The sequence below is a fragment of the Dermacentor variabilis genome, chromosome 11 (assembly GCF_050947875.1).
Source record: "Dermacentor variabilis isolate Ectoservices chromosome 11, ASM5094787v1, whole genome shotgun sequence".
NCBI lineage: Eukaryota > Metazoa > Arthropoda > Arachnida > Ixodida > Ixodidae > Dermacentor > Dermacentor variabilis.
In genome coordinates, this window is record NC_134578.1 from 105,501,951 (window position 1) to 105,514,484 (window position 12,534).

The following is a 12,534-nucleotide window of genomic DNA, read 5'->3' on the forward strand; positions in this document are numbered from 1 at the left end:
TCTTGTCAGCCAAAATAAGGTACATACGCGTAATTACAAATATACGTACTATTCTACGTACCTTGCATTATTTTTCCACATAGTGCCCACACTGGTTCAGACATCTGTCCCATCGCAGTGCTAAATTTGAGATGCCCCTGTGGTAGAATTTGGCTGACTGTGGAACCACCATCAAAACTGCTGTCTTGGCTTAATTAATCATTGCACGTGAATCGCTGTCCTACCAGAAACTTCTTCAGCAGACCGAAACAGTCGAAATCACTAGGGGCGAGGTCCGGACTGTGTGTTGGGTGGGCCAGACTCCCAGTGGAATGACCGGAGCTTGTCAGCGGTTCTGATTGTCACACTTCCTTGTTCGTACACTGTGGACGTGTGAAGCACAACCGTTACCTTCAACAACTGACAGCAGCGCCGTGCCGCGAAGCTACCAGCAGATAACGGTGGGCCTATCCAAGAAAAGTCCACCACTGGGAATCAATATGTTGGCTATGCATTTACAAAGGTAATTTGGGTAAAAAGAAAAATAGGGGCAAAGGAACATGGTGTCCATAGGGGAACAACAGAACCACGAGGAAATCGAGCATCCCACTGTTGGCTGTCGTATTGGACCATCTGTGTGGCCTGAGACTCATTGAGGTGGGAGCCGGCAATCTGGTGTGCCGTGTGAGCCCGGGTGAAGACGTCTTGAGCATATTCAGTGCGTGCGTTCATCGACGAAGGAAGCAGTGTGTCAGATGGCAGAGTAGGGTGGTGGCCGAACAGAAGGTGAAAGGGTGAAAAGTCGGTGGTCTCTTGACGGGACGAATTATAGGCGAAGGTCACGAAGGGTAACATGCTGTCCCAACCACTGTTGTAGTCAGAAACGTACGCATTTCTGTCAACGTGTGATTGAGCTGCTTCGTTAGTCCGTTTGTCTGTGTGTGCTAGGTGATGGAAAGCTTGTCCTTAGTTGAATAGGTGTGAAATACGTCAACACGGGACAAGAAGGCGCAGCCACGACTAGTGAGGAGCTGCTGGGGTGAGCCGTGATGGAGGATGATGTCATGTAAATAATTCCACCACCTCAGTTGCGCAGCTTGTGGGCAAAGCTAGCGTGATTGCATACCAGGTTGTGCGATCAGCCGCAGCAACGACCCATTTATTGCCAGATTTCGATGTTGGAAAAGGTACAAGAACATTGAGACATGCGAAAGAATGGTTCTGAGGGCACATCGATGGGGTTGAAGGTGGGTAGCAAAGCAGCTTTCTGTGGCGCCGACACTGCACAGGCTGCAAAGTAGTGGCACACAGGGCGGAAGAGGCCTGGTTAGTAAAAGTGCCGCCTTATGCAGTCGTAAGTACAAGAAATGGTGAGGCGGCCTGTAGTAGGTGCGTCGTGCAACTGTTCAAGAACTGATGTCCGGAAATGGCATGGTCCAACCAGTGAAAATTATGGTGCAGCAGGGAGCAAGCTGCGACTGTAGAGAAGGTCGTCGTGGAGTAGGAACATGTGCAGCGTGGTACTCTGAATGTCCAGAATTGAGACGATCGATGAGAACGCATACCGTATTTACTCCCATAATGATCGCACTCGCGTAATGATCGCACCCCTGAATTCTGTCGTCAGAATTCGATTTTTTTTTATTTCCCGTGTAATGCTCGCACCCCAAACTTGCCGCAGTGATATGTCGTGTGCCAAGTCTAGCTAATAATGATCACGCTTACCATCTGTCGAATGCTACGCGGTCTGCACTAAGCGGTCTACCAAGCGGTCTGCATGCACCAAACGTTCTTTAGCAGATGCCCCATTTCATTCCTTTCATCACTTTCCGCACTTCCACGGCAAAAAGAAAAAGCTGCAACCAAACTTGCCTTTATTACATGTAGAATTTATAATGGTTGTGGTCAACAACAACAAAAAAGGTGCCTTTCGATTCTTCTCGTTTGCACTCGTGGGCACGCAACAAATCACGAGTGGCAACGATAGCAGCCACGTTTACACTGATATGTTAGAAGCGTACCCTATTCATACGCCGACGCTTGTAACACAGCTAAGACATTTGCCCACTCTTAGCGGAAACATACTGTATTAGGATAGTAGTGAAGACAAATGCCGCAGTTTCCACAGCATGCCCGCCATGTGTTTCTATGTCACTGGCAGCTAAGCGCGCCCATCTGTTTCTGTCCCCTCAAAGTGGACATGGGTACGTTATTACCGCAAACTTGCTGATATTAACAATATTATTCATTACTGTTACGGAAGAAACTGTTTCAATGCACATAATGCACTCGCGGGATGAAAAACAAAAAATTTCTTTTTGTGGGAAATTTAACCCGCGTAATGATCGCACCCCTGAATTTGCTTCAATTTTTTTTAGAAAAAAGTGCAATAATTATGTGAGCAAATATGGTAAGCAGTGATCATACCCTTGTTCAGTGCGAATGTCACGCAGATTAGAAATGGCCAGGGTGCAAGCATTGGTGTCATGTGCATCGCATTCGGGGCAGTCGACAGGATGACAGTAGAGGCAGTCGCCGTCCTTGTGCAAGCGACCTTGTATGAAACAGCAAATGAATATTCTTGGAGCTGTGCCGCCCATCTGCTTAGTCGTCCAGTGGGGTCTTTAATTGACAAAAGCCAGCACAAGGCATGGTGATTGGTAACCATGGAAAATGGGTGGCCGTGCAAGTAGGGGCGGAATTTTGCCTCTACCTAAACTAACGCTAGGCACTTCCGTTCAATAATTGAAAAATTCCTTGCGGCAGGTGACAGGAGACAGTTGGCTTATGCATTTACATGCTCTGCGTTAAGCTGCCATAGAATAAGTACAGCCCTAATTCCACAGCCACTGGCACCTGTGTGAAGTTCAGTGGGGGCTGATGGATCATAATGAGCCAGCAATAGGGGAGCCATTAGCAAGCATATGAGGGTGGAGAAGGCTTTAGTTTGAGCAAGGGTTTATATGAACGCAGCATCCTTTTTAAATAAGTCGGTGAGTGCGCAAGCAGTGTTGGAGAAATTCTTGAGGAAACGACAGAAATACGAGCCTGCAGTGGATGACGGAACAGGAAAGTTCTGGACAGCGCGAATCTTGTCAGGGTTGGGTTGAATGCCAGCAGTACTGACGAGATGGCCGAAAACACTGATTTGACGACGTCCAAAGTGACACTTCAATGAGTTCAATGGCGCACCCGCACATCGGAAGACAGCAATGACTGACAGACGCGTTAGATGACTCATGAAAGTTGGTGAAAAGACTATCACGTCATCTAGATAACACAGGCATGTAGACCGTCTATAGCTACGAATTAAGTAGTTCATTCTTTCTAAAGTTGCCGTGGCATTATGATAACCAAATGGCATAACCTTGAATTGGTAGAGACTGTCGGGTTTTATGAGGGCAGTTTTTCCACGATCTATGCCATCTACCGAGATTTGCCAATAGCCTGATCGAAGGTCTATGGACAAAATTTACTTAGCTCCGTGTAAGCAGTCTGATGTGTCATCAATATGCGGCAAGGGTAGATATATTTGTGCGTGAGTTTGTTGAGGTGTCCTAATCGACACAAAAGCGCCAACTGTCATCCTTCACAAGAACAACAGGGGACACCCATGGACTGCAGGATGGCTAGATAACGCCTTTAGTCAACGTCTTATCTCGACTTCTTGTATCACTTGTCGTTCAGCATATGAAACACGGTATGGCCAGCGGAGTATTGGATTGCCATCCCTGGTGTAAATATGATAAGTAACCACAGGGTGTCTACTAACTGGGAATTCTCAAGGAATTTGAATAGTCTGAAAATACCCAGGGAAAACTCGGGGAATCTGTGCTTCTATCAGGGAAAATTTGCTGTAAATTTATTGAAAGGGAATGAAAGTCGCACTAATGCTGGCTTCGACTAACAGAGAGGGATTGTAACGAATTGTCTTTGATGCCGTGTCGTTGGCTGGAGGAGTTGCCAGTGTACAGTCAATGACAGATTTTCCGGACACCCGATTTTTGAGACATGCCCTATAATTCGGATGGCTTCGCGGCACCACCGCGTACTCCATAGAGAATGTATGGAAACGTCTGAAATTTCGGATGCAAGAATCCTTCGCTGTCCTATTTTCCGGACTTTTTGCCGTGACTGCCGTGAAAGCCACCGCCGCCATTTCGATTATCTCACCGTCTCGAATCGGTGCTCTCGCACGCAGATCTGCTGGCAGCCGTACACTATTAAACAAATGTACACCCTTTGGGGTGTATATGTGCCACACAACAATCGTCATCTGTCTTGCTTGCGTTTTGTTTCTTGAAAACGCTGCGCTTGCTACTTCCCTGTCAACAATGCTCTGTCACTATGATAATGCGCATGCTGTTCGTGACTTGGAAGTACCGGGCTCGCAGTGTTAAAGAAAGGAAAGGCAGACAAGACAGATGACAATTATTGTTGTGTGGCAAAATACTGCCCAAAGGGTGTAATTTTGCTTAAGAGTATAACTATAAAGAAAACACTGCGGCAACGTAGGCCTAGCTGCTTCGACATTCCCTATTAAGCTTCTTGCCATTCGGTGGTATGGTTTTCATTGAAAGAATTCGCCATTGTCAGCAATGGCACCGACTCCACCTTTGTAATTCTCGCGATTGGCTTCGAAGCTGGGAAAGCACGGCACGTTGCATAATGCCGGAACCTGAAGGTCGGCTTCACCTCAATACAGAAACGTGACACGGTGAAGCATACAAAAGGTATTGTGGTGAAGCTTAAGTGTGGGAAGGGACAATAGTCACTAGATACAGTATGTATTTCTTAATTATACACACGTGCACACACAGTCTCCTGTCACATTACGAGCACTGATATGCCTAATAAGTGTACTGGCAGTCCTTCAGAGCTTTTTTCATACCTGCCAGTGGCGATTTGAGCCCCTTGGGGGCGGTAATAGGCATCCATACTAAATTTTTTTTTGCCCGATTTTTCTGACGTTTTTACGGCCCCTACGGAGTCTGAAAAATTGGGTGTTGACTTTAAAACTGTCCAAGAGGATGCTTCACATGGTCCGTAGGGCAGAAGGAGGGCGAGAATTGAAAGGACCATGCATTGAGGGATGAATGAAGAAGGAAGTGTGCTGCCACTTCTTCAAAGGAGGTTGAGTTCGACAAAGTGTTGGCTGATGCCAAGGTTCTGGTGTCCCTCATCCAAACCAAAATAAACACTTAAAAGCAGTGAAATGCAACACAGGCGCTGCGCACAGGCTGGGAGCATGTCAGGACAGTTGAGGTAGACTATCCAGCTGCTGAGTGAGGATCTCACTTGTGACAAAGTTCGGGCCTCATACCAATGAGCTTGCTATCACTTGATAGAAATAACTCATAGTTGAAAACATTTACTTCTATGTGCACCTCCTTTTATTCGTACTTGAAAATGTTTGACTCGATTTACAATTGGCTTTACCGTTCTTTTTTTGAAGATGTTTTATTCGCTATGCATTTTACTGCACTCTCCCTTCTGTTTTCTTTTTGAATAAAATAAGTACTACTCCTTACTGTTCAAACTGGATCACGTCATTTTTAAAAATTTTTCTCAAGCTTACTAGAGAATGACCGCATCAGGCGACATGGTGCCAGCCAATCTTGACATAAAACAAAGTTTTGTCACTCAGGAAATTTTGCAAAGACACTCAGGTAAAACCTGGAAAGCTCAGTGAATTTCGAAATCTCAACTTGGTAGACAGCCTGAACCACCGATGTCTGGACTAAAGGGTGGCCGTCAAGGTAATAAATGTCGCAGTAAGTTTTCAAGAGAAGGCAGAGGTCAGCAGCTTGTGCAGAAAGATCAGGTGTAGTCCTATTGCTAAGTTCGTCTGTGTCGAGAGTAAGTGAATAGGAGGTTTCTGTAGAGGAACCTCTGATGCTGCTGACCGGTTCTGCTGACCAGTGGATGGACAAGGATGATTACACAGCTGTGAAGCGGCAACTGTGCATGCAGAATGAACTCCAAGGTTAGCGAGTTCTTTGCCGACTAGTGCCTGCACAAATGGCACTGTAAGCAAGTAAGGCTCACTGAGGCGGAAAAAAGGCTGCAGGAGCCATGGTTTCAAGCTCTCGCCTTGCTATTTGCCTTAGGTCGTCTGATGATGATTGTCACAGCATTCCTACCCTGTTGTCACAAGAGGATGCTGCAGCTGTGGTCGGCAGACATGGGAACGGTTTTGCAACGTGGTGGCTCTTGGCCTCCTTAAAGTGCTGGTACTCTTTTATGATGTCCTGTACTGTTGCACAATTTTTGCGCATTAGCAGGTTAAAAGCGTTGTCAGCGATCCTCTTCAGTACATGCACAACCTTGTCTGACTCAGCCATATCGCTGTCGGTCTTATGGCAGAGAGCCAGCAGGTCCTGGATGTAACAGACGTATGATTCTGTGGACGTTTGGACGCGGATCACTGGTTCTTCCTTAGCACTGCTCTTCCACCTGGTGCGATGGCCGAACAAGTTCCTCAGCTTCTGCTTGCATGTGTCCAAGCTGTTAAGCTCTTCATCGTGGTTATAGTACTGCACCTTTGCCATGCCTTGTAGGTAGAACACCAAGTTAGCCACCGTATTCATCAGATCCCATTTGTTGTGGGCACTTACACGCTCACACATGGTGATCCAGCCTTCCATGTCGAGGTGGTTGGTGCTGTGGCAGAATGTTCCCGGATGCCATGGCTAAGCCAAGAGAACCGTTGTAGGCGTTGATGTGGGCCGCGCTGTATCAAGTCCTGTTTCATCTGTCACATTGTCCAGTCCGAGGTGACGATCACTGTGGAGCTCTATTGTTCCATTTCTACACATCAGATCGTCGTCTTCTGACTGCCACCACTCTTGCTTGTGCCGTAACACTATGTTTAAATATAAATTTGTAATTGTGCTATACTTTACAATATAAAAAGGCAATAAAAGACTGCAGATGCAAAGAATGTCAGTCTCTGCAAGTGCTAATGAACTAAGTTCCTAAATCATGCGAAAGGTTCTCTTGAAAGCGTGCACTAATTCCAAATGCGCAATTGATTTTTATGTTGTAGGTAGTTTCACCCACTCAAAGAAAATTCATTCGATTAGATGAGTAATATTAAAAAAAATAACTTTCAGCAAACACTCTCTCTGAAGCACCGATCTGCCATAATTTCTTATGGAGAAATCTAAGATGGCTGAGGGCAGTGTCTGGGATGGTTGGTGTAGAATGACCCTATAAATACACAAGTGCAAGGAAAATATTGACACACGTACGTTATCTGTTTATTGTGGCTGTTTTTCACAGTCTAGCAACTGTTGCGAAGTTATCACTTGGTGCGCTTGGTGACCCGTAGATCAGATTTTGACAACTGGGCTTGCCACTTCATTGCACATTTGGAATTGCTTGCTTTTCCTCGTTCTCCCTATAAAGACGTCAATTTTAGCTGGAGCTTTTGGCAGTCTTATTTTTCACCATCACTACACTGTGACGATATGTACAAATCACTGGTAAGCTGTATAAATCACTGCATTTTTCACCGTGAGCCTCAGTCTGAAGCTAGCACTTGTCCGTCTCGGATGTCGTGCTGTTGTTATTACTTGGCACTATGCACCCTTGCGGCGTAGTGGAATATAACTCGCCCCGTCAGCCCGCCTCCTTTTTTTGTGAAGAAGTGTGATTTTATGTTCCAAGCCATTCCTCATTGCACATTGATGCAGCTTCACTTCATGTTTCTAGGTGAAAAGTTCGCTGCGCCACCACGCCAGTGTTAAAGCATTGCGCCAATGTATGCCTTTTTACAGAGATCAAGGACAGCAAAACTCCGTAGTGAGCAGTCTTCCGAACAGGTAAGGTCAGTAATCAATTTCGTAAGCTAGCGAATGGCACTTCTAATACCCAAGTTGTGTATGAACATTGCTTTGCTGATCAGAAAGACCTGTTGCTATGTTTTATGTGTTAAATGTTCATAGACTATAGACCGCATGTATGAGTGTCGCCATCTGTTGGCATTGTGGTGCAATTGCGCAACTTGCTGAAGCGTAGACTTTCCTGCAAACACACGGATTTGACAAAAGAGTTGAACCTTGCACGGTCGACATTGTGCACGTTCGTTGGACAATGTTATTAAATAATGAAGAATGTGCTCCACTTCAGCGTCGATGCGAAGGAGGCAGATAAACCCACCACGTTAAGCTACAGGAAGCTCTATTAACTTGGCTTAAAGAAGTCACTGCGGTTGGTGGGCACATTGATGGTACAGTTTTCTTGAGAAAAAGCCGACTAGATTGCGCTTTGGTTATGCATTGATCTGTTTCAGGCTTTCAGTGGCTGGTTCCATAGCTGGCATGGTCTTGCCTAGAAAAGCGTCAATGGTAAAGCAAAACAAAGCTCATTGGTCAGTCATGAGCAATTGAATTGCGAGTATGTTTTCATCGTCGGATATGAGCCTACTTGCTAAGATTTGTCGTTACGACAGCAGCTTGAAAATAGCCTTGAAAAAAATTAATAAAATTTATCAAAGAGAATACCCATGTGGTCAGATTTATGCATGTCCTTGGGAATACATAGGGCTCCATAGAAAATGCATGAGGACACCTAAGCGTGGGCCAACTTGAAATTTGGGGGCGGGCCAACTTAAGTTTGAGGGTGGGCCTTATTGAAATTTGGGGTTGGGTTAACTTGAACTTTGGGGGTGGACGAGCTGAAATTTGAGGGTAGGCAAGCTTGACATTACACATACTTAAACGCTAATTAACTGGCAATTATTTCTGCAGACACAAACTTGTCATAGATATTCAATTACGTATTTGTCTTGATAACATGTTGCTTGAGCAAGTTGACGCTAGTAAATTTGTTGGTGTAACCTTAGACATCAACTTTAACTGGCAGAAATATATTCATAACTTGTGCGCTAAGCTTGCTTCAGCTTCTTACGTTTTACTCAGGACTAGGGGATCAGCAGGACCTCAGCAGCAGCTCGCCATGGCCGCCGCCTCTGCACGGCAGCCAGCCACGGACAGCACTGCTTCCTTCGACGAGACGTGACACTGCCATTCTAGATTAAATAACCACGATATGTAGAGGGCTGGTTATTCTCAATCGCGCATATGTGTGTGTGTGTGTGTGTGTGTGTGTGTGTGTGTGTGTGTGTGTGTGTGTGTGTGTGTGTGTGTGGGGGGGGGGGGGGGGGGTGAGTGGATGTGGTTGTTTAATCTTGTATGGCTGTTTCACATCTCAAAGGAAGCCAGGCTGCTGTCCGTGGCTGGCTGCCTTGCTGAGGAAGCAGCCATGGTGAGCTGCCGCTGAAGCCTGCTGAGCCTCAATCGAGCGCGCATGCGCGCACACACACACACATGTATGTCATGTAGGCCATTCAGACAACTACAGTGAAGTTTCTGCATCATTGTTCTGCTGTCATCCTCCTATTTGTTCTTGTTTGTCTTCATTTTATTCATTTTCTTTTTTTAAGACCCCTAACGATGCATTCCAAACTACCAGACTCCAGAATACATCTTCAGCGCCTCCACTGCACAAGGTAGCACCACTTCTGTATACCGCCATGATGATGCCTATGCCAAGCTACTCAGGCTAGTGTGCCTGGACAGACCAAGCCACTGCCTTCCAAATACCCCTACCATTGCCCCCAGACTCTGTGTCGTCATCTTAACACCTTCAAGTTTACCTTGCGCACTGTTGCTTCATTACTCAAGTCAGTCTTTTAACTAAAGTCTTTTAGAGCGCATCTATTAGACACTAAAGACAAGGTAAGCGATCGATTAGTGCTCAGAGACTTCTAAGGCATCAATATTATCACGAAAATAGTCTTAGTAATCGAGAAATTGAGATAAGTGCACCACACGATTAGAGACTCCCCCAAGACATTCAACTGCCTGTTCGATGATGAAGGCACTTCTCATTTAAATGTTGAGTGGTACTCAACCTCTCGTTATGAAAACATCATTCTATTGCATTACAAGACGAAAGAAAATGGTCTTTGTCCAGTTATATTTCATTTCTAGAAAAAAAGGAAAGAACTGATTTTCATTGCCCCTGACAACGAGGCAGGCTGTCGAAAGGTTTCATTTTTGCTCCACTCTGTCCTGCCCGCGCTTTCGCGTTTCTGTAGTTTCACTAATGTGTAGTGCTGTGCTGGTTTTGCTCACTCGCGAAACTCACACACACTGCAAGTAGTAGAGAATTTCTCTTCCATGTGATGTGGCGGGGTGCCCAAACGCTCCACTTCACCAAAAGCAGCTGCAGCGCCAAATCCACTGCTCTGTATTGCCTTGGTTTCCCCATGGTCGCGTGCTTGCTATTTGTGTACAAAGCCGTACCACCATTTGTCGGGTGCCGTTTCACTCATTGATGGCAGCAAAGGACGGCGATGGCAAATGCAATGTCACCACGCCCTCTTGGCTGGCGTAAGATTTGAATTGTGATAAAGGCATTCAGACTCTTCAGATGCAATTTTTCTCGTGAACTGTTTTCTTAGCACGAAAAAAGTGTGGCAAGGTGTATGTAATGCTATTTAAAGAGCCCATGTGAACTTGGTATTTGCCTTTAGTGTCCCTTTAAACTTCCTGCACTGAGCGTCATCGGCGTAACTGAGCGAACGAGCACAGCGAAAGATGAAAGAGTTAACGTGGAGCGTAACGGAAGATCAAAGTTAAGAGAGCGCAAGGAAGAAAGCGGAGGAGGAGGCCACAGTGAAAGTATGAAGCAGAAAATGGAGGAGAAGGGTATGGCGAAAGCCTGAGAAAAAAAGCGTAGTGCCACTCTGCGGCGACCATGGCGACGAGATGGTGCCAGAGTAGTGCATATCTGTTCACCAACGGCATGCTGTGAGCACGTCCAATGATGCTATATGTGAAAACATAGCGCTGCATTAGCTGAGGTCTGTTTGTGGCGGCTGCTGTGAATCGCGCCCGCGCGTCAACCACGTGCTGCCTTTCGCGATCTCCCGATTATCGAGGCAGTCACACTTTGCTCCATTTGCCACATGTCGCATGACAAATTGTCTGCATCAGCCAGTATATCGCGAAATGAAAATGCGTATGGAGTTGCACTCAAATTTCGCTTTAGGGAGTATCGTAATCGTCTGTGAATTATTTGTTACTTGCGCGCTGACCAGCTATTCTAAAACCACAAGCGCGCACCGCCTATGACAGCTATGGCTTCTGTTCAGTTCTCTGAAGGCCTCCTACCCTCTCGCTCCCTGAACACCTGCCTATGTTCTTCTTTTTCCTTTTTTTTCTGCTGCCTTCCTACTCGCATTCTTGTCCCCTCGTCTTAACAACTGCCCCAAAGTCGTCAGGCGACAGCGCTCATTTTCTTTTCAATCTCTCCAGTTACAGCCAGCTGCCACCGACGTCCGCACATGACATCACTCTACACAAGTGTTAAAATTGACCTGCCGAGGATGGCTAGGCCGCCTTTGACGAAAATATGTCTTCCTATCGATACGTTGGCCAGTCTTTCGGAGGCACCTTATCCCTGTTTATAACCTTTATGCCACAGTGTAGTACTCTTATCTGTGAGCCTCTTGATTTTTGGCAACTATATAGGTATTTGAAGAAATCCATGTTGTGTTTCACCACCTAAGCCGCTGTGTTTTCGTAGTGGCTTAGGTGTGCTGCTAAGCTTGAGAGTGCGGGAAGGAATCCTGGCTGCGGCAGCCATATTTCGTTGGGGGCAAAAAACAAAAGCCTCGTGCACGTAAAAGCGTCCCAGAAAACATCGCCTATCTGCGTAAAGTGTGCTGTGAACATGTCAGGTAAATATTACTGTATTGCATGCAGCAAGGAATTTACAATCTGGTGTCAAAAGCAGCAAGAAATCACTTGCTGTCGTTTTTTCAATGCCATCATGCAGTGTCATGGAAAGCCACTGGACCTACCAACTTCACTGGCTGATTTGGTTAAGTAACTGAAAATTATATGTGCCTGCGATCTCAAAAAGACCCGTTATGCAGATTCCACACACTGGGGGAATCGATGTAAGCGAAGCATTCCATGCTGGATGCTTTTATTGACTTTAATTAGCGGTGATGTTGATGGCTAATGCTTAATTTCTTCAACATTTAGTCTAAAACGAGAGTGGTGAGTTGATGTTAAAGGGACACTAAAGGTTACCAGAAACTCAAGTTAAAGTGGCAGAGCAATGTTCTAGAATGTCTAAGGCGTCAATATAATCGTGAACAGAGCTTTAGTAACCGATAAATTGAGGTAAATGCATGACACGATTTGAGACCCCCCCAGCGACATTCCGGTACTAGCCCGATGACGAAAGCACTCCTCATAATTTGTGTTACTAATACTCAACTACTCATATTAAAAATATCATTTCATTCGATTATAAGACGGAAAAAAATGCTACTTGTCTACGTCTATTCGATTCTAAGAAAAAATAACATTTTGACGTTACCCTTCAGTAATATGGTTGGTCGAAAGGTTTCGTTTTCACTCGACTCTGCACCGGGCACGCTTTGGAGTTTCAGTAGTTTCGTTATCGCGTCGTGCTGTTAGGGTTCTGCTGGCTCGCGAAACTTTCAGTACGCAACGACGCCGGCAGCGCGAG

At 45.8% G+C, this 12,534-nt stretch overlaps 1 protein-coding gene across 12 annotated transcripts in view; it reads left to right on the forward strand.

The window, feature by feature from the left end:
* The window catches only part of LOC142563987 (uncharacterized), a 128,325-nt gene that overhangs the window by 94,169 nt on the left and 21,622 nt on the right, over positions 1-12,534 (forward strand). For 6 of the 12 annotated variants that reach the window (XM_075674757.1, XM_075674756.1, XM_075674752.1 and 3 more), the window contains 2 exons: positions 7,761-7,805; positions 9,428-9,493. In XM_075674757.1, coding sequence (XP_075530872.1) covers positions 7,761-7,805; positions 9,428-9,493 — 111 coding nt within the window. Of the gene's footprint in view, positions 1-7,760; positions 7,811-9,427; positions 9,494-12,534 lie in introns of all 12 variants that reach the window. The other 6 variants (XM_075674761.1, XM_075674759.1, XM_075674760.1 and 3 more) reach the window with 3 other exon arrangements.